The 26294-nt window shown below is 33.6% G+C and overlaps 2 protein-coding genes across 3 annotated transcripts in view; both read right to left on the reverse strand.

The window, feature by feature from the left end:
• The window catches only part of LOC118263336 (TBC domain-containing protein kinase-like protein), a 235710-nt gene that overhangs the window by 100161 nt on the left and 109255 nt on the right, over positions 1–26294 (reverse strand). The window lies entirely within an intron of this gene.
• Positions 1–26294, reverse strand: part of LOC118263269 (cyclic AMP response element-binding protein A) — a 127412-nt gene that overhangs the window by 7375 nt on the left and 93743 nt on the right. For both annotated transcript variants that reach the window (XM_035575154.2, XM_035575155.2), the window contains exon 2: positions 8886–9087. In XM_035575154.2, the coding sequence (XP_035431047.1) occupies positions 8886–9087 (202 nt within the window). The remainder of the gene's footprint in view (positions 1–8885; positions 9088–26294) is intronic.

The following is a 26294-nucleotide window of genomic DNA, read 5'->3' on the forward strand; positions in this document are numbered from 1 at the left end:
AAAAAGAATTATTCAATTCGGACCAGTAGTTCCGAAGATTAGCGCGTTCAAACAAACAAACAAACAAACAATCAAACAAACAAACTCTTCAGCTTTATAATATTAGTATAGATTTAGTTCACCACTTTCTTATGGGCATAACATTAAACGCGATGAACCAGGGCATAGATATTTTTTTTAGTTGTTATAGAATTGTCTTTATACATACATTTAAGAAGTATTTAATTAACAAGCAAAGCACTAATTTATTTGCTAATTACCTTTTTAGGCACAAACATAATATCAATTTCAAACAAAAGAAAATCACCTCCAAATAGTACTCACTAATGATGGGGTATTACAAACGTGCGTATATCATAAGTAATTTTTATAAAATCTCTCGCTCATACTTATACAAATTGAGCGGGATAGCCATATATTTTTGACGTGCCTGATTATAGTTACTAATATTCTATTTCTAGATAAAAGGACAATAGCTCCCTATTGTGTCGCCCACATACCTATTTCAGTTTTCCCAATGCTTTCCCCGAGTTGACTTTTATACTCCTAACTTTGCGTGGGGTGCCTGGTGTACTACTTTCCTATTATTCTCACTTATAGAGCATTTGTAGTTATTTTTAGACTACGTGGGCCCGTTACAGGTTTTATATGAAAACTTGCATCCAACATTTGTATAGAAGTTACTGGGTGCTTCGTTTGAACAGTTTCTAACTGCATCGGAACTGTGGCATTAATTTTATTCAAATACTTGAACTAACGATGACATTTTGGAATGTTGTTTACTACTTTGCAAGTTGATCTTTATTATTGTTCGATACTTGTATCAGATTTAAAGCTAGATTTAGAGTCAGAATACAGGGAATCGTAAGATGTTAAAGGAACTCTACACCAGTACTAGTACTGATCCGGAGCTGCGGACTAACTAGCGGGTTAACTGGAGCTCTGGCTCGAAAAGCAGGAGTAGGAACGGGGTGGTTTATAGTCAGTAAAGAGTCTGAAACTTCCTCTCGCCTTGCCCAAGAAGTTATTGGATGATTTTCCCCATTTACAAAAAACCAGCACTAGTAAATGGTTATTGTAGAAGAAGAAAACCATGATTAAATAAAATACGCTCAGAGATGACTCATGATTTGAAACTAGTCTCCTGCATTTTTATCATAGTACCACGTTGGAATGTCTATGTCTTCAATAAGGTACAGGAAAACAGACATAAAGAGGCGATACAACCAGTTATATCAGTCTCGATCCTGTCCACCCCTCTGACCTTAGTGTTTCACTCGAGCTGTAATTTAATTACCCACATTGTACGCAGCCTTACGTCCATGTACGCGGTTATTACCCAGTTTTTACAGTTACATCATTGAATATTGAACATGAACGCTTGATTAACTCATTAATTACTAGTTCCAGTTAATTTCTAGAACGGAATACACCTCTACAAAGTTTTGTAATTCACTAATTAGTTCTAGTGTTTGTTCGTTGTGTACAAATCTAATTATATCATGTTGTGTTTCATTTAGACCTTACGAATGTTGTTCTTCTACAGAAATATCAAAATCTTTAATCAAATAATTGGTTTATACATTTTCAAATTCAGATGATCGTGATAGATTATCTATTATCTGCCAAAAAATGTTGTCATTACCGTCCAATAGTAAAATTGATTCTGAACTATATTGTGAGAATCGATTTATGAAACATAATCGATCAATTTGTAGGAATCGAGAAATTTTATATAACTCAATAATACGGAAGACTCTATTATAAAATACGGAAAGAACTGTAACTATGCTATTCACATTCTCTTTAATATTCATTACGTTAACAGATAGTTTGCTCGTAAAATTTAAATGATTTGATTTATCACCAGCTGTTAATTTAATCTTTACATCCAATCTTTATTGTAATTGAAACACTTTTTTTGATAATGTTAATTTTGTATCTGATAAAGAATTTTGGGCCAGTGACATAAATTTGTGAATTTGCTAGGGAATACCCTAAATCCGTCCGATATCAATGTGATCTAACATAGTATTTTACAAATCAGGAAACCATTACGTAAATTAGTGTCATCGATTATCAGTTTAGGAGGAATTTGGCAAAAAGTTAAATCCACATTTGTCAACTGACTTTGGACTCTAAAGTCATTACAAAGTTTAGAGTTTAGAGAGAGAATCGTAAGATCGTAGAGAAGAAGAACAATTAACAAAAAACCGAGAAAGTTATTCCAAAATGCAGTTATTTTCAACAAATCTAGGAAACGAAATATGTCATCTAACAGAGACATTATCAAGATACATCTACTGCAATAAATTGTCCTTTCCATACCGAACAAAGTAGGAATAACGATAACAATCTCCAGCATTGTCTTTCTAAATCATCGTTAGTTCCGTACGAATACGTAATAGGCCTTAATGTCCCTATCAAAATAGCGACAACTGAGATAGATGAGCCGATGATGTCGCCCATAATAGATGATGTCATGATGATGTATGATGGGACTGGACAATCGGCTGATTTATCGATAGAAGAAATGCGTTACACAATGGCTAGTGAGTGTAGTTTATTTTATAAAGGATCTTGTGTTAGGTATGCATGCAAGTGTTGCACTGGAAATATCTTTTAGAGATGTTTAGTGAAAATTGCTTCCTAGTATCTAGGGCTTTTCGAAACATTTTAGGTACCAGAATGTTTATAATCAAATGTGGATTTGCCACTTGAGAATACATGATAGATGCAAATAGTCAAGAAAAGGTCGCAGTAGCTTAAACCGGCATGGAAGGATTATTATTACTATCTTAACTACATCAAAAACTCATTAAAGAAGAAAATGAAGAGTTTAAAAGTTATGAAACTGAGAATCACAACTAGGAACTTCTAGCTCTGCAGTTATGTTTATAATCGTGCTTAGTACTAACTAACGCTATAAAGCAATAATTAAAGACCACAACATAACGCCACTATTTGATTGAATTTACACCAATCTACTTAACTCCTACAATCAAGATGAATTCTCTCAACCATGGTTACAACCACAAAACAATTTAAACGTTACTGACAACTCTATTAAGTGGTTTGACCATGACTCCGTAGATTTTTAAATACACTTGACATTTTAAGATAAATCTTCAGCCCATCGCGGTACGTTAACCTGGAGGTTCCTTTCACCAAAATCAGTTGCAAATTGAAGAGTCGAAGTGGCCATGATTAAATTTAATGATGGAGTCGCCATGTAACGGTTTGGGTTATAAAAAGATGGAAAATAAATAGCGAAACTGTGGGTGGATTAGTAAGAACAATTTTTATTTGCTCAACTTGACTTCATTCATTTCTATTTGTTTTGATAACTAAGTAGTGTTTGTTCTGTTCTGAGATTTTTCATTATATTTTCGAAGTTTTTCAAAGCAAAATCCGGAGATGAGAACATACTCATTTGTGAGAATTTAATTTCTCATTTAGAGAATGTGTTTCGAAACTATATCACATTTGGTTATTCGATCACCGAGCGCGTGATTTAATTTCTAGAGCATTATTTTTTAAGTAAGGATTACATGATAATAAGCAATTAATTATATTTTCACCTATTAATCAATAGATAGTAATTAAAGAAGCTTAGAAATTTAATTAAGCGTAAGATTTGGTTTTTACGGAACACAAACATACGAATATTATTTGTATCGATGACGTTGCATACTTATCAATTGTATGTATTTATTATCACCGGTACCATTTTACTGGAATTCAAATTGCGATATTTTATCTTTTGTTTCATCTTTATTAATTTTGTTTGAGTGTACGAGTATGATATTGATTGTAGTATTGATATCAACTGGCGAAATATATTTATGTAATTCTTTCTACGAGACTTGTGTTTACGGAGTTCTGTCACTAGATTGCGGTAGTAGCGTTATAATTAACATTTATTTCGAAATCAAAATCTTCTTGTACTTAAATAAAGTAAAAATAGTTCATAATAATATCTTTGTATTACTTAAAAAAATATAAAATCTTACTTATTCTTTTGCGAAATATTAAATTGGTATTAAATGTAGCAATGAGTCATTATAATGATGTAACATTTTATGACAATCCTTCCGAAATGTCAAAGTTTGTCACCTTCTCCTACCATAACAGGACATGGTATTACATTAATAGCCCAAATAACAGTAAAATCAAGAATACATTCAGTAGGTAAATTGTCACTGCATTCATTCCCATTTAATTCGTTTTATTGTGAAATGTCAACATTAACAAATCTGCATTTTTATGGACTCAAAACTAAATGTCGAATGTCAGCAAAAATCAGGCTTATAGTAAGCATTAATAATATTCTATAAAATACCTATAAATTATTGGCAAACAGGTATAGAACTAGGTAGCAAATATGACCATATGACCTGGCTTTAATATATATAGTTTTTTTGGAAGAAATACATTGACAGCTATTTTAAATCTAGTTTCAAGTAAAAAACATAAGAGTTCCGCAAGGTTCAGTTATGGGACCAACTTTGTTAAGAAATTTAAAATAATTAGTTAAGCCGACTTTGTGATCTTTTATAAAGATAATATAAATAAAACAGGTGATTCGTAAGTCATAAAGCTTATTTGAAGGAAATAAAGATCGGTTTGTGAGGATACTCGTCGTAGCGACTTATAAATTATTTTGTACCTTATTCACCTAGTACTTAGATTGTTAACCGAATAAACGTATTGAAGTACAAAAGACCAGACTTTTCATTGGTGACATTAAAAGATACCTACTGATTTTGAAGCAAATAGCATGAACCAATGTTGAATCTAATACTGATAGTTTTGAAATCACAAATTCAGAATTAAGTACTTTAATCTTTATTTCTCGGACTGCGAATAGTACTACGACTTAGTGGTTTTAAAACCTATTAAACCTTATGGGTACCTAATAGGTGACATTTTCATTTTAATGACCATGCTCAAAGCAGTCAAACTAGTAAGTAATGCAATTATCAAGAGAATGTTACCTGACATATTAGTAAGTCATTAAACAAACTGACTAGCAATAAACTGTTAGTTTGTAAACAAACTAAATAATGAACTACTAGGATACTATGAAATGGCAAAGGTTATCGGAGAACACGTGGCCACCCCTGCCTTTGATGTTATTGTACTATGAACTTTGTGCGTCACGATTTAGAGTGTTTAGTTGATTGGTGGTGCCTACACATGTAAGGCTCACATGGGAGTGATTCATAGTGTAAATATTGCTATCTATTTTGTTAGAGAAATTGATAAGGCCTCGTGACTTTGTAACGGCGTGTGTAACATGAGAGTGTTTGTGTTTACATTGATAGTAGACTTGGTTTGTTTTGGTGAAATTAAACGGTTCAGAGATATAAATAACTTTTCATTCGGCGGTTTGTAACTATTTTTAGAGGTATTTTGTTTTGTTAACGCTTAAGGGCTTGTTGTTTTAGGTTTTGGAGTGAATGGAAATGGGATAGAGCTATTTTTGTGTGCTTAATGTTTTAAGCAGGTTAACTTTATTATTCTTTGAATAAAACCTAATAGTTTAACGATATGACACCAATAAATAGGTGTGGTATTTAAATAATAGGTACGATCTAAATCAATTTAAGTGACATTTAAGTTAAAAATAGATTTACAACTTAGAACATTACAATTATTCTTTCATATGGCCTTTTCCTATGTGAATAGACATTTGGTATTAATCATTGACTAGATGAATTAGCTTTTTATTCAGGCAGCAGAAACAGTACCGTACCTATATAATTATAGGGAGAAATATAAACATTTTTACGATTTAAGTACCTTATTAAATTTATTGATACTTTGTAATATAGCCAAAAAACCTAAAGAAGAAAGACAGGCTAGTTCATATATAGGGTAGCTTGATATGCTACTATCTTCATAACACGATAAAAACATGAATAATAAAGAATAGCCAACGAACAGTCTTTCAGGCAATGACGTCATACATATTTGTTATTCCATACAGTAAGACCAGCTGTTAAAACTATTGGCTATGTACTTAAACTCAACTGAAATATTAATTATAACTCATACTGAATAACCTATGTAGGATACTTATCGTCTCTTTCTTTTAAAGTATGAGTGAAAAGGATGAAAGTTAAATGACTTCTAGGTAGCGACCTTCACTTTATTATCAAGAATTTTATAGATAGAAAAATATTGATGTATGGTTTATGCTGTTCCAAGTAGTTATAAAACAGAAGGTAAATTCAATAATACTTCAACGTGAAAATAAAGCACAGGTCTTGTGCTGTGTTATTCTCATGCAAACACTAGAAATTTGAGACATCAGATTAGATCTCTAAATGATCATCATTAATAAAGGATAGAATTACTAAACACCCTAAGTAATTGAATAAATATTTTAATATACTTAAAATATTAATTCAATTAGGGTGTTTAAATTACTTAGAATATTTATTCAATTAGGGTGTTTTAGTAATTCTATCCTTTATTAATGGTCATTTCGAAAAGTCAGATCCAAAAATCAAGACTGTACATTCTTGATTTTCGGATCTAAAAACAGAAATACAATCAATTGTAGTATGTAATTCCTTATTATTTTGTTCTTTTTTGCGTTAAAATCATCTTAGAAAAATATACAAGTTGTACCTAAAAAGTGAAGTACATTTAATGCAAATAATTTATTTCATTTAAAGATTTATAATATAGAACTAATCGAACCACAACCACAATACATTTCAGTCACACATACTTATGTATAAAAAAACTATAAAATGATCCATAAAATGTACTCATACAAAACTAGTAAAGTTCTCACGGTTGCGGCTGCGCAAGCGATACTATCAAAAATCCATAAAGCGATTGAATACACATAAAATAGTGTTTTTGTATAACAATAGTGATTTATTCGCTTTCGTTCTGTACCAAGGTTAAATGCTGTTGACAATGGTGAGGTCGCATACACTACATTGTTTAAAATTTCAATAAAACTAAGCCTAAATTGTGGTTCAGTGTGTTAGTACTTTTGTATTTGAACTAGTTTTTTGAACAGATGTAGTTTTATGTAATTTTAGTTTTGTTATTTCGTCAACATCATTCCTATTTCGTAATAATATTGTTTATTAGTAGCTATTTCCAATGGTTTCATCCGCTCTATTGATTGTAGTGTAATGTTATATAGCCTATAGCCCTACTTGATAAATAAACTATCCCATATAAAAAGATTTATCCAAATAGGACCAGTAGTTTTGGACATTAGCACGTTCAAATAAACCAAACTCTTCAACTTTATTTAAGTGTGGATTAGTATTATTGTCCTACTTAGTATACGACATGGAGTTGTCCCCTTTCCAATCATCAGCAATAATCAGCAGCAATGCAGAGTAATGCACATCCAAACAATCAGACACACAGTCCATATAGTCTATTCAAACTCTACTGTTCGACTGTACCGTTAAAACTGCTCAGTTAAATCGTAAGGTGTGTAACCGCCATAAGGATTTCATAGTATCGTTGATAAGTAATTGTCATGTCAAGTAAAAATAAACTACAAGTTTATCGGTACATATTCGGGGCAGTTACAACATTGTAATCGTTATATTCTACTCATCTCACCTCTGATCCCCGGGTTATCTCGACAACAAGGTGGAACAATATCATTCATACTTTAATTTTGGTAAAAAGTTTCTTATCTGTGTAAGTAATTGGGCATTTATCAAAACTACATAAAAAGTGAAGCTGTGTACTTTCAAGAAGATTGTACTTTCATCTTCTGGTCTTTGTTATCCACATACCACAGCTCGTGAGAGTCCTCTGCTGAACTGGACACCTCATCTCTATAAGAGGGTTTGCCAAAATCACTACACTTATTTCATTGTTAAGGCCTATTTCACAATGTCTGGATAGTGGCTTTATTCCAGATTTTGAATTAAGAACGTAATTTGTATGATATGTCACATAAGTCACATAAGTTTATCAGGTACTTATTTATAAAGGTGGTGAAACAGGCGCTTCAATAAGAAGTCTGCCAATTTTAGTTATTTTTTTAAATAAGTATTTAAATATTAAAATGTATTCCTCGTATTTTAATCATCAGTCAAATAAAATTAGGAACACAATCTCGTTTCGGAAACGGGGCGTATTACAAGAATTACGCAACGAAGGTATTATAATGTGAATCGTCGATATTCACAACCGTGAAACGAGTTTTTTAAACTCGTTCTTATCAAATTTTCTTTGAGACATTTCAATATCTGTTTATGTAGCTCATTAATTCTTTAATGTACAGGTTTGGTGGAATAAAAATAAAATATGTTGATTTGGTTCGAGGGGAATTTAATGCCGTAACTAATAGGTAGATACTATTGTTAATACTTGTTATGAACAGTAACTTTAGTACGAGTTTGCTTTACGTTGAACGTAAACGAAACGAGAGCGCGTTCGGCGCTCTGATTGGCCAGTTTGAATGAACCAACCAATCGATTACTTTAAAAGTAAAGTCAACTAATACTAAGGGTACGTCTTTAACTTAGTAAACTGTATATAAGTAATACGTACTAATGCACTGCCTACAACACAGTGTATAGATCTACCTGTACCACAAATTATAACGCTTCATAAATTACTATTGAATCAGTGTTTTTAAAATACCTAGAATCTACTGTTAATTTATATCCACATTGTGATAGTTACACCACGATTCCGAATACAATGAGAGTTTAGGAAAGAGAATTTTATGACTCGGGGAGTCATAAAAATTCTGGATTCCCTAATCTTGGAATAAAATAATCTTTTTTTAAACGTTGTCCCATACTAGAAATTTTGCCTGTGTCGGATACATCGACACAGGAAAAAATTCTAGTCGATATGCCAGTTAAAATAATGATTTCGCTTACCGTCAACTTTGGTATGGTGTGGCGATGAGGGTGCGGATTCAACATCTGAATGTAGACTGTAGGAGTGTTCTGTCTTGATCGGGGCGGCTCCCAGCGCCGCATCTGTCATCAGCCTGTCGTGCAGCACCACTCCTGATTTGGAATCCCTCTCGATCAGCCAGTCCGTCATCTCCGAATCTTCTTCCAATACGTCTTGCATCTCCTGTAATGAAGGGAAATGTGTGATTAGCGTTTGGTGCAATTCGATTGGTTTTATTTCTTCGTCTTATAGATTTTCGTATCGAAAGATCATTGAAAGATGGTCCTTGATTAATGCTAATGCAATCATATTAAAATTCAATAATATTACGTCATAGGTTTCTCAGGTAATACGAGGTAGGTAACTACGTTATTAATAGGTAAACACCAAGCATATTACCTAAATCGTTTGCCTATTAGCTACATCTAGGAAAACAAAAACAATCCTTAACGAATTTCCAAAGAAATATTTCCACTAACTTAAAAAAATAATTCAACATTTTTCCGCCATTTTAGAATTGGCTAATAACCTTGAACCTGACGAAAAACAAGTCCTATAATGGCCCATTATCTGTATTTTAACCTCCCACGTAGCCATTTTGTTTACCTATATACTGCTACATTCGATCATAAGTATGTAGCCAGCGAACATCGGTCAATAAACTTGCAAACGTTACGCCATTTTAAAAGATAAAAAAACAATGTGTAATGAACGGTGTTTGCAACACCTTAGAGTTTATTATCGTTTGTTTTTGTTTTTTTCTTTGCTTTATTATTTTTTCGTTTGAATTTGGAACTTGACGGCCAGTTATGAGAGGTAGTTTTCTAGATTACATAGGTTTCTTTTTTTAAGGAGGAAAATCATTCAATGATTTCTACCGCCTTGGGTGAAGCGAGAGGGAGTGTCAGACTCTTACTGACTAAAAACCACCCCGTTCCTACTCCTAGTTTTCGAGCCGGAGCCCTGGTAAACCCGCTAGGTACTCCGCGTATGGAAACTCCTTGGACATTTATATCGTATGGGATTTTCCGCCAATAATTCAGTTTAATGGAGATCTTATTGCTTCTTGGTAAAGGTTACTTTGAAAGCATATCTGTTTAGTTAATTGTACTTAAGTACTTCTCGGAAAGAGATGTTTTTCTTGACTGTGCTATTAATAGGTGTTAAACAAATTGTCCTTTAGATCGATTGAAGTTTTGGAGTAACTTTAGTAAGTTGAAATGGGAGAGCCATGCTTCGGCACGAATGGGCCGGCTCGACCGGAGTGATACCACGGCCTTACAGAAAACCGACGTGAAATAACGCTTGCGTTGTGTGAGTGAGGTTACCGGAGGCCCAATTCCCCCTTCCCAATCTTCCCAATCCCCGATTCCCCAACAACCCTTAAATTCCTAACCCCTAAAAGGCCGACAACGCACGTGTAACGCCTCTAGTGTTTCAAGTATCCATGGGCGGCGGCGATTGCTTACCATCAGGTGATTATTCCATAAAATAAATAAAATTCCCGCTACGGGTTTTTACTAGTACCGAAATGATTTTATATTGTAATTTGACTCCTAATTCTCCAATGTGGAGATCGTAAAGAGTTGAGAATAGTTTTGTAAAGAAACGAATGGCTGCTATTATTAACAGTAATAAAGTCGAGCGCTCTGCTGCCATAGAGTCAATGTCTAGTAATTTGCTATTCAACTATTGTAAAGGTTGTAACACACTAGTTTTGGGATGCAAATATTATTAACACTACTACAATTTTTTTTTATTTATACAAAATTACAAAATACTACTATTTTAACTTTAAGTCTAAAATTAGTTATGTTTTCTCGATTTATGTTGAAGTTTCTCGTCAATATCTCTTCATCTTCAGTTAACTATTTTGTTGACATCTACGATTAATTGAAGACTTCTTTCTAAATTAATGAATAGAACTTTCTACTGACAGGCACAATGTTAGACAGACTGTAATACAACATGTCATGTCGTACCCGCATCGAGGTTATCTAGATGACTTGAACAATAAACCTTTTACAAAACCCGAAATAAAAGCCGTCTAGTCAAAAACTAGTTCTCAAAAACCGGTCTAGTTGTAAAAGCTATCTCTGTACCTATTTTATTACTGAACCTTTGTATTAAAATAGAATAGAACAATTGATGTTTAAAATTGGAATGCTATTTAAAGACTGGCAGGTTGATGTTTAAAAGTTTAAAATTGGAATGCTATTCAAAATTTAGAGACTGGCTGGTTTTAATAGTGATGCGAAAACTTATCTCGATTATGTTACGTTCTAATCGATGTGCACCTTAACATCGTGTCCCTCACCTTGGCAGTGAGTGTAAATAGGCACCGTACAAATAGAGGAGGCGAATGAACGGCCATGGAGCCGAACACGGTCGGCGACCTCTGCCGGACGCCTTCCGACTGCCTGATGAGCTTCCGACATTACGTCCAACCAAGAGGCAAAAGAAAGCCATATTTTAAGCACCTTCATGTTGGTACTTAGTATGTGTGAGTGCCTCTAACGTCTGAATTAATGGAGCGAATTTTAAAAAGAGAAGCGCAAGCCACGCCTGTGAATTAAGCTTCTTCGATGTTTTTTTCTTCAATCCATTTTTAACTTTATAGCTTTTGTAATAGAGTAGAAAATCTATTAGCGAATTTTGACAGGTTGAGGTAGATTGATACGCCGGTGTCTGTACTCAACAGGCGTGTCTGTTGACTGTCCATTCTTTTTTTGAACGCTCACGTGTTTCAATTTTTCCATGAAACGAGTTTTATTTGCTTCCCCCCCCCTCCCTTACAAGTTTTATTATAAACAAGAAGCTAAAAGTGTTTATGCGATTTTTCATAAAATACCTAGTTGTCGAATATACAGGGGTATTGAACTCTGTGATATACTAGTCCTGTTGTGGGAAAAACCAAATAGTAAGATCGTGATAAACATTTTAATTCGCCTCGGAATGTGGTCCTTAACACCTGATGTGATTGACTTGTAAATACTAATGTATTAGGAATGAAAATCATGCGTAAGTAATGTTATTGAGAAGTGTTTCATGTGGGTTTTTTATGCTTACGTACTTATTCAATTATTCTTAACCACAACACACTTGATTATTTTGATAGATATAAAGACTCTCTAGGATAATATACAGTCTGTGTAATTTAAAAACTAGGATTTTTTTTTATATTTGTCTGAAAACAGTTGGAACTTTGTCAATCACCTTCAGGGACACCCTGTATTTAACTGTATTGCTTGCTATTTTCAAATCTCTTAGATTTTAATGCTTAAAAAAGTAATCGAAAAGCACCATTTTATATTCATAAGTTTCGTCTATTTACTATTTAATTTAAACCTAAATGACTTTCTTTATTCAAATTTCAAATCGCGAATATCGAATGTATTGTAATTCCTATTTTTAAATAATACATTTATTTTATTCAAATCGAATTCGTTGTTCTTTTTTTAAATAAACGTTTGTTTTCAATATCATAGAGTGCCTAATCTAAACCATGGATCTAAAATTGGATGAGCGTTGTTAGTTTTTGCAGTTTGTAAATAAGTATTTTTAGATTGATTGATCAAATCAATCTACGTTATTTACATTTTGGCTTCAAATGAATGAAGCCAAAACGGTAGTACAAAAAAGAAAAACAGGAAAGGTTGATAATTACAAAAAGCATTTTAATTTTTGTAGGTACATACCGATTCATAAATAATTAAAGAAAGGAACAGAAGTTAATAAAAAGCTATGTGATTTGTGGCAACTTGTCATTTCATTTATTTTCTGTGGGTAATCTCAAGCTATGTAGGTAGATACGTATCATGCACATCTGTTCATAGTAGTCTAAACGTGAATTAGGTAGTTAAATTACCCGTATATCGCTAATATTAGACCAAAAATGACGTCACACCACCTCGTCAAATAGATTTTCATCAAAAGTCACAATTTCATGACCACATTATGACGTTTGTGAGATGTAAACTGTTATATTCCAAGTCATAAAAATAACTGAATAACGTCACAAGATTGATGTGAACTGGAAAGTGTCAAACAATAATACAATACTTATACCTGGTAAGAGTAGCACTTAAGTTACGTAAAACTGTTTTTATTTTATTATATAATTTTCTTTGATATAGTGAAATACTTACTTCACTAGGTTCTAGGTTTACTACATTTTTAAATTGCCACATCTATACTTTTGATTGACATACATCTTTGTAATTCGTATTGGCACATTGGCGATTTGAAACGTTCCAAATTCAAAAAATAATACTTTTAATTTTTTAATGCAATGCTTGAGTTTCCTCAAAAAGTATCGATTTCTTTGTCTATGGGCACTTAGGCTGGTATCTATTTATGGTTGTAGCTAACTAAGGCACCTTGTGGCAACAATAATTTGAAATGTCTTTGACTGATTAAAAACGTGAACATAAAACGAAAATGTTGACAATTAGATTAAGACAGTTATCTTTTAACAATCTAGATTACGAAGCGGATTCTCTTTACATCCTATTTAATTGTTTTTTCCACATAAATCCTATCACGTGCTAACAATAATATCTATTTATAATTTTCCTTTTCAAGTCTAAAAGCGTTTTTTCTTGACTGTCTCAAGGGAAATAAAAAAGGCTCAAGTCACCACATGTCAAGGAAAAAGAAAAACCATTTTCGAAAACAACATGTACAAGACAGCAGATCAAGATACCCTTATCTGCCAAAATTATGCAAGCCATTTTCTCCCTTATTGCGTAGCAATAAAGTTTGAAATTATGTTGACAGGAAAGGATAGCTTGATGTGATGGCATTTATGGCTAATTGCAAGATAGATCGGGATGGTCATTTTTATATTTTTTTTACAAATAAACTATGAATTGTTCTGCTTCGAGTTATGGTAGCCAAGATGCCTCGAGTGCTCGTAAAATAGTCAGCCACTATTATCATACTAAAGTTATACGACAGTCGTTAAGTGTAGTGAAAAGTCAGATTATGACTTTAATCGTGGTCGTATTAGATATTCCCAGATGAATGGCGTATAAAACAGTAAAGTACTTGTGCAGACGTGGTTAGTACTAATTTATAAAATGTAATCAATTCTTATAACATATCTATAAAGCAATAGAAAAAGTACAAATTCAAATTTAAAAAGTGGTTGTAGAGTTAAATTGATTAATTTTATTTTCCCAATACTCCAAATCCTTACTAAGGGATACAGTTCACGTCTAAACAAACTAGATGGCGTTATTCTACACTAATGTTATGTACCTACTGTACCTTGAAATTTTCCCAGAGAAGTCTTTACCTACATGGAAAATGATGATGTCATTGATGGGGCCCTGTGTGACTCAATTAGAAGAGGCTTTAAAAAGGTTTTATTTCGAGAATAGGCTCAGTTCCTACGAAAAGCGCCCATTCTTAAAATATACTTTTGAATAAATGCGTTTTTACTCATCACACAAGAGCAAATTCACACTAAACATCCTCACATTGTCTTTTGAAAGGTTAGAATAAACAAAAAAATATAATTACACGTTCGAAATCGTGTGGATTCACGATTCCTATTGAGTAAACTTCGTGACTGAGACATTCGAGAGAAGAGTTTAGCAATATCTCGCCGATAATTGTGAGTTTTTATATAATATAGAATTGCAATAGAATTTTATTTATTTGATGTGATGGATCTCTATTCATTTGATTGTGTTCTTGGTTTTTGGTCGAGTGGTTGTAAATGCACAAGGTTTTCACTTTTAATTTTTGTAGTGTTATAAAGTCTTTTCATTGAATATTTTCAGTAATTATTACGTTGTTTGGAATTGTTTGATGTGATTGGGAATTAATTTGTTTTTTTTTTTCAAATAATGCAGATCAATATTCAGTTAGTGAAAGATTATTATGCTACTGCAGGAGTGGCGGGGCGGGGTGGTTTTTAGTCAGTAAGAATCTGACACTCCCTCTTGCCTCGTCTAAGGCGAGAGAAGTCACTGAATAATTTTTTCCCTCAAAATAAAACCCTACTCGAATAGGAAAGTTATTTATTATATATTTTTGTCATAGTATTTAATTTTAATATAACATCTATAAATAATCAAACCGCGACATTATTTAATAATTTTCTATAATATTTTTAGAATTTATCAATTTATTGATTAAAACGAAAATAGCAAGGTTTCTCATTTGCATAAAAAGTAGGAATCTATAAATAAAATCGTGCAATAAATCAAAATATTTCTGCATTTTGCTTAAAGAAGTGTCACGATTTATTTATTAATCTGTGGTTGTAATTAATGGCTACGAGTTTTTTAATCCTTAGGTTATCATAGTATTATTAGAATTCTATTTTCGAAACTTTCATCGTAGGTACTATTGTTTTCCACTCGTAATTTTTCTTGAGACATGGAATTATTCAATTATGTTTTACCAGTTATTCGCGTACCTCTTTGTTACGAGATACCTCGATTAATTTCCAGCCACTTCAGGGCTTTTTTTTGAGAAAAATCATCCAATGACTTTTCTCGCCTTGGGTGAGGTAAGAGGGAGTGTCAGACTCTTACTGACTAAAAACCACCCCGTTCCTACTCCTGCTTTTTGTGCCGGAGCCCCGGTAACCCGCTAGGCAGTCCGTAGATCCGGACGCTAGACGCTTACATTCATGAACAGTCTAAAAACTAGTCGAGTAATTTCGCCAAACCGTTACGGTACACAAGTAAGCTATAAAAAATAATAATTAGTTTAATCGTAATTAAAATTTGGGTGAAACAATTAGCAGATAAAAGAGTTCAAAAGTTTCTTCATCATTTTCCTTCTATATAAATAGATTTTACATGATGAGTAATTGTTTTAAACCTATCTCTTTATATTCGTTGATAACAGAAAGACAATATTTAGCCGATGACACCAATTCTATTTCTACTGTATTTCCTTATACACGTAATTTTATTAAAATTAGTTATCAAACAGAGTTATTTTTTAATTTCCTTCAGATATAACTTAGTACATTTTAAAAATAGAACAGGATTTGTTGATTATATTGCTTAAGATTAGATTTAATAAGGAAATATAATAGGAAATGTTCTTTTTTCCTTTAAGCAGCTTAAGGAGATCGATTTGTAATGACAACTATTACGTTTAGGGTCTAAATTTTTTTTTGCATAGGTAGAAAGCTTTTCCTATTGATATTTCTATGGTGATGCTACTGATGGTATTTTAATTTTATAACTTTGTTTACATACCTAAGTATTTGAAATGTTCATTACAAAATTAAAACTTGACTAATAAGTGATAACTGCACTGCACAGTTGACGCGGTGTCATCCACAAATTGTTGCTTCGGGTCTGGGTGTCGTGTGTATGTGAAATTGTATGTTTGTAAATGGACCCACGACACTGGAGAAAAACCTAGTGTCCAACGTTCCTTTTTTAAACTTTATTCTTTGAAACTGATCTATTATTATTATATGAAAAAGGATCTATTTTTCTTTTATCTACAAACATTCTGTTATAAATAACTCACATAAAACCACAACAAAGTAAGTAAAACCGACACAAATATCAGTGTGCAAATCATGCGTCTCACGGAAACGTAGAAATTAAGGTATTCACAAGATTGTCGGTGCATTAATCTTGATTGCGAAGTATTTTCCTACGTATTGGTGGGAACATATAACACAACTGACTATACATGTATGTATGAACGATGTAAATTCTTTGCGAACTTGGTAAGACTATTAATATAGTGATGACAGAGAAATTACTTTATAGGTATTTTGTCACCTTCTCTGCGTTTTTTTAACGAGCAGATGGATCACCTGATGGTAAGCAATCGCCACCGCCCATGGGCACCCAGAACACCAGAAACGTTACAAGTGCGTTGTCGGCCTTTTAGGGGTTAGGATGCAACACAAGCGTTGTTTCACGTCGATTATTTTTTCATTACTAACTGACGGACTAAATAGATGTTTAATTTTCATACCCCGTCATCGTACCTATTCAACCCGTAGCTGAGCAGTGAACTACTGTGAGCTGCTGAATTATATGGAATTGAATTTTACAAGTCCCTAAGCAGTTCTTAATTAAGTTGGTAGCAACATTTGGTCAACAACAAAAGTTTGAAACTGGATTGAGTCTTTTAGATACGAATCGAAATTCGAGCAATAATGAAGCAATTACTATTCAAATAGAGAAACCAGATTATATTTCACATTCAAAAATAGAAGCAAAAAGAATGCAATTCAAAATTACATAGGTATCTAGACACTTAAATCTGAATTTCGAACAAAACGATACAATATCCTGATTTCGTCAACTAATCGAAGTTATTAATAGACCGGTTGCACACTACGTACACACGAACACACATACATAAGCTGTCAAATGTGCATAGTGATGCAACTGGACCAGTGAACCGGTTGGCGAACCAATTCTCAAAGTTGGCCAGTTGCGTAACCGAAAAATGACTTTGGTGCAACACTAGCTCAGCACAATACAATAACCTTTGAATTGATCTAGATTTCAGACCAGTCTATCACGCATTAATTGAGAATATTCATTCAACGTGTAATTATACGATAAAGAAAATTATTTGACGTTGATGTCATACTTGAATTGGCAATTTGATAAACGTGCCAGGTAGGCGAGGCTATGTAGTTCATGAATGTTAAATATTGCTTGCAAACCACTTGGATAAGCAAATTGGTTAATGTTTTTCATTTATTAAAAATGTTAACTTACGTAATTACGTATTCATTTTTGTGAATGGGTGAACATTTTAATCATTTTAAGATAACTAAATGTTCTAACTTCGGTTCTCCAACACATTGAACGCCGTGGTGGTCACCGGTGACCGACGTTAGCGGAGAATTTGCCTTCAACAGTTTTCTATTGGCAGTCAAAGACTTAATTTTACTCGTCACACATGTCTAGATGATCGTCATCAAAGCTAGATTCAACAATATATTACACGGTTTATGAACTATAAATGGCGGTTATCCCATGAACAACACAGCCATTCAAAAGAATCTGGTTATATTCAACCCGAGACTCAGTGTCGACCACAACCATAATGGGCAAAAAGGAAGAAAAAATTCCATATCAAGTGCACAACATGTAATTAAACCTGTTTAAATATTACATGAACAGAGTACTCGTGTGTACAGGACATTTTGGTACAGTTACTTCGATCTGGGCCGATTTCACCAATCCGTCAAGATAACGTGATATATTTTGGTCATACATAAAAAAACAGGTAGTACTTAGTTGATATAGTTTTGTATAGAAAACAATATGCTTACTACATACAAAATGATTAAGTAAGAATTGGTTTCGAAGAACGTTAAGCAGAAGATTTGCTTTTGCCACCCAGTATTGAATTAAATTAGCAAGGTAATAAAGTACAAATTACCATAATAAAAATAAAATACTTAAGTACCTGAGGAGTACTGTACAAGTACTGTTACACGAAAGCTGTTACATTATCAAAACAATTTATCATCTCACTCATTGTGAACGGTCGCGTGAGACCTCAACGAAAACAATCGGTAGAAACAATAGCTATCTCTTTCCTCCATACGAATTAATCCCAAGAAAGAAAAGAACAAAACTTTCCTTCATAGTCAACGCTAGTTTCAAAATTAAACATATTAATCAATTATACAGCCCCAAACACTTGACGGCATTGTTCTTTGAGCAATTAAATTTGATTTTTTCGCCTGAGAACATAGACCAGACATATTAAGCCGTAATCACTGTTATTATTAAGAAGTTAAAAGATAACATAGCTATAAACGACAAACCGACGATTAAATTGAACAAATATGATAATAAAGCACCTGCAACAAGTTACAGATTCCATAACGCCATTAAACGGTGTTTAACCTATCAATATATTCATGTCCACCATTATTATTAACGGTCTACAAAATATGGACATTTATAGTCCAAATATATTAACCAAATTATGCACTAAACCAGAAACTCTCATAGTGCACCGTATAAATAAGACAGCTCAACAATATTTGCATGCGAATATTGAAACTGTGTCCAACGCTACGTTTATAAGACTTGTTTCCATGCAAACTTAAGGTCGCCAGGTATTTTATATGGTCTGTATAAATTGGGTAAATTAACACTAGGTATAATCAAAATACTAACAGGTCCTTCCTATCCACTCGCAAGGATAACTGCAACATGTTTGGCATTAAGGATCATTCGATTTTTTCATCCAAATTCGAAAGGTCTTTATATTTAATTTCAACTTTTACGGTAAAGAATTTAAATTTTGCTATAAAATCAACTCGTTCTTACTGATTTTAGGAAATGGAATGCTAACTGACTCGTTCAATATAAGACCGCGTGTGGTTAACGAAAATTATTCTATATAGATATAATTATTCTATATCTAGGGATCCTGTGGCATCAAGCAGATATTTTTTTTATATTTTTTTTTATGTGAAAGATTAAATTATATATTATTATTATTTGTATAGAAGCATTATTTCAAAATTGTAAGTGTACATATGTGGGCACTATGTTTGAAATAACCCGCTATTTTATTTTCTTTACAAATTGGTTTTATTGTCCCGTTAGTTTTGACGTATTGTAGTTACATTGTTCCTACATATATATACAATAGATAAATAGTGTATCAGAGAAATTGTAAAAAACTTCTTTTTTAAAAGAGTAACGATGGAGTTTCTTGCTCGTTCTTCTCCATTCGAAGCTACACTTTGGAACGAGCGCCTAGCTTCACTGACAGACAGACTGACGGACAATTCAATTTGACGTTTCAAAAGTGCCTTATTTAGGATTAATTGAAATAAATGCTTTGACTTTGACTTTGATACTTTTGTTTGAGCCTCTAGTAGCGCAAACCGAATAAAGCCCACGACTGTAATTATTTCTGCCTTGAAACTGGGTTCTTGCAATAATTCCTATTCCTACTTTCCAACAAAGGACAAAGAACACGGAACACTTTCCCAGTTCAGTAACAGTTTATTTTAGCCGACATTATATTCGTTTGTTCAACAGGATGTGGAGCAACTTTATAGGTAAGACAAAATGCGCTAGAATTTGGAGCATGCAGTGTAGTGGGCCGTAAACCGCCCGTCGTGCATGCCAACCTAACCATCCTGATACTAAAGGACGGAGCACCTTTCAAACGAGCCACGAGACGTGAGAAACAGTTAAATGTTGCTATTTTCTGAATAAGCAGGGTGCACTAGAAGATGGAATCACATAATTCATTCGTGTTTCTCTTTAGTTCGTGATCTATTAGGAGCGCTGTCGCACTAATATTATAATGAGGAGAGTTTTGCTTGCTATGAACCAATTCTTTACTAAACCTTCTGCTGGTTGTACTGTCCTCGACATTCATCGCTCTAATAACATCATTATTGACACCAATTTCCCTACAGACCCCTTTATTTAATACGCCACGATCTAGACACACGGCAGTGTGTCCGCCAAGTTCGAGCAAAAAAACCGACACACCGGCCGTGGGTTATATTACACGAACCATTTCGGGCCAAGTTCGACCCACCTATAACTCAAAATCTATTTTATCTACGCATATGAAATTTCTAGTATCTGTCGAGATCTACTTACTTATCTAAAATACAAAATTTCATTAATGTACCTATTGTAGATCTTGAGATATTGACGTCAGAAAATCGCTATTTTTACTATACACTCACTGACTGACTCACTCATCAAAAACCTAGACCACTTCCAATGGTCGTATTGACTTGAAATTTGGCATGGAGTTAGGTCTTTAGGTCAAGGTAAAGGAAAAAATCTGAAAATGGCCAAGTGTGAGTCGGTTTTAAAAATAATGAAGGTGTAAATTCATACCCCTAAGGAACTAAAACAAAAAAATTATCTATATCTTCCAATGGTCGTACCGACCTAAAATTCGTTACGAAGGTTTGTATTTAGTCAAAGTATAGTAAAATAAGAAAAAAGAAAATAAACTTTACAAAAATAAAAGAAATCCCACCCAAAACATAAATGTGAAAGGCTGCCAAGTTCGCCTATAAAAGAAGTGAGATCTAAATAAGTACCAAGTTCCATACACAGACCTCAGTTAAAAATGATATAACTTGGCAAGTTTTAATAGAAAATTATATACTTGCCAACTTGTTATATCATTTTTAACTGAGGTCTGTGTATGGAACTTGGTACTTATTTAGATCTCACTTCTTTTATAGGCGAAGCATTCCAATATTATCGAACTTGGCAGCCTTTCACATTTATGTTTTGGGTGGGATCTAATTACACTTCAAAAGTTACAAACATCCATCTTAACACAGCACCCTCAGTGGGGATACTTCGAGACATAACCCGGTCACGAGTTTGCACCCTATCGGATATCAAAACGAAACGGCACATGTTTATGGTGAAATATATAGCTCTATTAATAGAAGAGTTACATAAAACTAGGAACTAGTGTAAATCTAAGCGTGGAAACTACAAGCAATTTTGAAGTGTCGAATGTTGTTTAAAAAGGTAATTTTTTGCGTAGCCCCACTTCGGAACCAAAAACCTGGTCCAGATCATGTTGCCTCAGAAAACAGGCTACACACACGCTATTTGGTATCAAGTGAATGTCTCATGAAATATCAACCGGCGCAAGGAATGGGAGCATTTTTTGTAACATCTACTTTCACCAACCGATAGTGGATTCGCATCCGGTTCACTCTGTACCGTTGTCGGATTGGTCATTATCGCGATCGAGCACTGCATTTTGACTTGCTCTTATTAAGCTTGATAATGTGAATTCGTTTAATGACACCGCTATTTGTCTTGTGTTGTACATTCTTTAAGGTTTATTATCCTTTACAGCGTCTGCGGTCTATTTAGAGTTTTCTTTTATTCTTTTCTATTTGTTGAAGATAACTGTTAGGAGTCTATGAACTGTGTTTAAGCTATGTGCTGGAAAAGATTTTGCTGTAAAATGAAAGAGATGATTTTTTTTTCTGTGAAGGTCAATTTAGGGTTTAAAAAGATATTGAAACGAAATTTCATGGTTCTTAAATTGCTGTTATCACGCAAACGAATTTTCTGTATAAGAAAGTTTTATAAAATACAATAAAGTTTGACAATGATGGATTAGTCTTGGTAAGGCTCGATGAAAAGAAATAAATTGAAGCGTCCGCACTTTGGGCGTAATAAATAAATTCTTCAATGTCTATTAAATAATAAACTTCTTAAAAAATGTACAAGAGAAATATAACTAACTGTTAATATAGATAGATAATAAACTAATAACTATAGAGCAGCACATGAAGCTACACCAAAACTGTGAAATTACTTAAGCGATTCTCAACTCTATTTTTAAGCAACAGAGTTAAAAATCTCTTACAGAAATTAGCCATTTCGGTGTAGATTGACGTGCGTTCGTGTATGTAAAGTGACTATATTTTTATAGCTCATTCTATATTACAGTTCTTGTTAGCTTCAAAACATCTGTTGTTGCAATCGTGGGATTCAAAGTTTGGTGCGAAATAGGTCGCCTAGAGTCATCGCATGAGAATTTTAGTCTTTATGTAGAACAATATAACGATGCGGTGTGTAAGCAGCTAATTAAAGTATTAGATGATGTACGATTGTGTTCTCGGTTCGATGCGCTATGGGCGGACTTGTTTGGGACGGAGAATGTTTGTATACAAACTGTTTTTGGTTACTCGAAATACAATGTAAGAAAATCTTATTAGTGAAGTTTGGCTCGAAAATCGTTGGCTAATTCTTAATGGATAAAGTCTTCGTTAATTTGTAATGGAAGTGAATGAAACAAATTGAAAATTGTTTTTATATCATAAACAGTAGATAGTAACAAAACTTGACCATTTGCGACACTAAAAAGTATGGGAGAGCCATGCTTCGGCACGAAAGCCAAAAGGCCGGCAACGCACTTGTAACGCCTCTGAGATTTCGGGTGTCCATGGGCGACGGCGATTGCTTACCATCAGGTGATCCGTCTGCAGGTATACCAGCTTATTCCATAAAAAAAAAACTAGAGTCGTCACCAGATGCTAATAAGCGAGTTTAAATGCAAAAATACTAATTGATTGTCTCATTAAACACTATATCCAAAGCCTCTAGCGATACCCCATGGTTATAATGGAACAAGCTTACACTTAATGCCCATGTAGCAACTTGATATAATACACATATTACTCGTCTAGACAATAAATGGAAGATAATTGCTTTAACACCACACAATTTCGTTTCAAGCCCGCCTCTTCGTATTACTCACGAGCCTACATATTGATCGCTGTACATTACTCGTTATAACAGGAGATGTATTGACAACAAATCAATATACTGGTTAATGGTTAATGTTTAAGATATATTGTCGTAGTCGGTTTTGTTAGTGACTTTTGTTGTGTAGAATTGGTACTTTGTCTAGATGTTTTTTCTGAGCTTTTATCAATATCCTAGGTTTTGTCAGTTTAGTATTGCTACTTAGAACTAATTAATTATTGTGCAAACCTATAATTGGCTTCATGTGGCTAAGCTTGTTGTTGTGTCAATTTTGTATAAGCTGTTGGTTCTCCAAACATAAAATAAATAAAAACAATTCATCTAATTGTGATTAATAAATGATTAGTATCAAAAACAATAGAAATGGAGACACCAGTAGCTGTATTATTAATAAACAAATGTCGTTTAGTATATATCTACAGATTTACTCGCCTACACTGGAAGGGCTGACGCCACTCCATGCTAATATTTTCGTCGAATGGCGAATATGCTTGTAAATAACATGTTTGCTCGATTTGTGATGTCTCATGAATTTTAATTGGGTTATTTGTTTAATGGTTCCTATTTTGTTTGACATAAAATAAGCTTGGCTTACTCAAAATTATAATTTTCGGTCACATGTGTGATAAAGAATTAAGGCGCCTCTTTAACCTTGTGTAATTTTATGCGTATTCCTCTCTTCAAGTAGAAGTATATTATACAAGAAGTTTGCAAAACTGCTGATAATGCTCGTACCTATTTCACTTCCCATATCCTCCAGTCGATTAACATCGTGACATAAAATTGTGAAGTTATTGTTCATAAAACCATTATCAAGGAGTTCATTTTCCAGTACATCTAATAACCTTCGATTCCTTACCACTCAATGCACAATGCCATATTTTATTCAATAACATTTTACCGAGAAAATCAATTAAGCTTGTTATTGGCCCTATTGTAAGTCCTTGAGGTACCCCTCTGTACTTGCTACGTACTTGAACGAACCTGTTTTAAATATAGCATGTTATTATTAGAATCTGGATGTCCATTCATGATTTTCTGTTTAGTTATATTATAAAATAAGTTTCCTTCTTACAGAAATACTTAGCTGAGAAGATTATATCAAATTTTACTACAGCAGAAGCTAGTCTTCTGCCAGTGGCTTCACACACGTCTCCTTGGGATAAAAGTATCCTATTACCCAAATCAGCTCATACCCTGTCTGTATAACAAAGTTCATCAAAATCAGTATAGAACATGATTGACGGACAAACATTCAATCAAATATCCAAACAAACAAACTTTCAGATTTAGAAATTAATGTGATACATTAATTTTCACTTCAAGAAACATTGTTTTCTGTTTCAGTAGAAATAGAACATTAGTCAGATAGAACTAATGTTCTATTTAGTTATTTACAGAAGAAGAAGAAGTTTACACTGGTTACAACCCACGCTTTACGGAAAACATCTACCTCTTCATCACCGGATGAGTTTTCCAAACTTATTTACAGAATCAAATAAAATCAAAGGAATATCCGATAAAATGTTATTTCACACCTACCCACGGTTGTCTTGATTGAAATCCCGAATGAACTTTCCTGGATGTAGGCGTTAATGACGTCACCACTTGCGTACGATAAAATTTGTCTAGACAGCCTATGACGTCATCGCACTCAGTAACTGCATTAACAGCATCTGCTCCATATAACGTGTTATCAGCCTACATGACGTGGTGTCCCACATTTATTGTATCAGATCGGAAAATAGGACGCGATATTATACATTTAAAATGATTTTAATTTGACAATCGCGTTTTGATATTTTAATTCGATAATAGACTTTCAGCTCACGGACAAACTGATATTTAATACATAGCTGATAAAAAAAAAACAAGTTCTTATAATTGAAAATCCGTTCAAGTGTTCATATGGGTTTATTTTAGGATCCACTGACATTAGAGCCGGCTATATGAAATTTTTCTTTGCCATCCAGTTCAGTGGAAAATCAATAACACTCCTATCTCATAATACAATCCGAGTTCTATTTTAAGCTTCTATACTTACGCACGAGAAGGGGTTTAAATCAAAGAGATAATAGGACTAGAAAGGCACTCTCGGTTTCAATTCCACGTTTCATTGAAAAATAACTAAGTTTTTGCGTCCCCGTCCAATTTTCCAGTTCTGTGGCTACTGTTATACGATACAGGCGATGCAGCGTCTACAGGGAGCGTGCTATAGCTTCACTGAATGATATATTTTCTTGGAGATTGGACAAGAAGTGGGACACGTTTTATTAGATGGTTAGTGGTAACTTACTACCTATCATTAGAACTTAAAACGATATATTTACCATTTTTATTTGTTTTTACGAGTTTCCGATATTACGGCATTGTTGCAAGCAAGTTCTAATGATAATATTAGTGATCATGTCTGTTTACAAACTTATAACTTACTACCTAACCTAATTTAGATTCCATATTATTTTGTTTATGATTAAATTACCAGTATGCTTATTAATAATCTCGAATCAAAGGACCAAGCTCAAATTAAAAAGGACCACAGAAGCGGTTGCGAAGTTTGCCTCTATAAAATTATTCATTGACTCGCCATTAATATTTATCGAGTTATTATTTTTATAATAACCGTGTTGGTAACCATGCGGCGTCGGGGGCGCGGCGTGACGTCACTGTTCGTGTCGAGTGACGTCACATCTCCCGCTATCCTACGCTCTCCCACGCACTGTCGCTGTCGGTCCATTTTTCTCAATTTCCCGCATATCTAACCCCGCCTGCGCCCACTTAGATAACGCCTGTAACTTGTAAATTGGATTTCTTACTATTTATAGTAATTTTGTTGGTGAAAGCCTTTTCATACAAGATTCATTTATTCTATGATATTTAAGTGACGTTGATGGTGATTTTTATTCAGTGGTCGTCCTGTGATAAATTAGATTCGGTAGGTACCACCTACACAATGTTGGGAACGTGGTAGCAGGGGTAAATAACCTGGCTCTAATATTGAGTGAGGATTCAACTTTAATACTACAAAAAGTTACTTCAAATGAAAACTCTACGCGCAATATGTATGGAATGAATGAAGACGCGATTCCAAGAAATAGACGAAAACATTTCGAACTTCGAACAGAGAAAAAGAAAACA

The sequence above is a fragment of the Spodoptera frugiperda genome, chromosome 27, assembly GCF_023101765.2.
Source record: "Spodoptera frugiperda isolate SF20-4 chromosome 27, AGI-APGP_CSIRO_Sfru_2.0, whole genome shotgun sequence".
NCBI lineage: Eukaryota > Metazoa > Arthropoda > Insecta > Lepidoptera > Noctuidae > Spodoptera > Spodoptera frugiperda.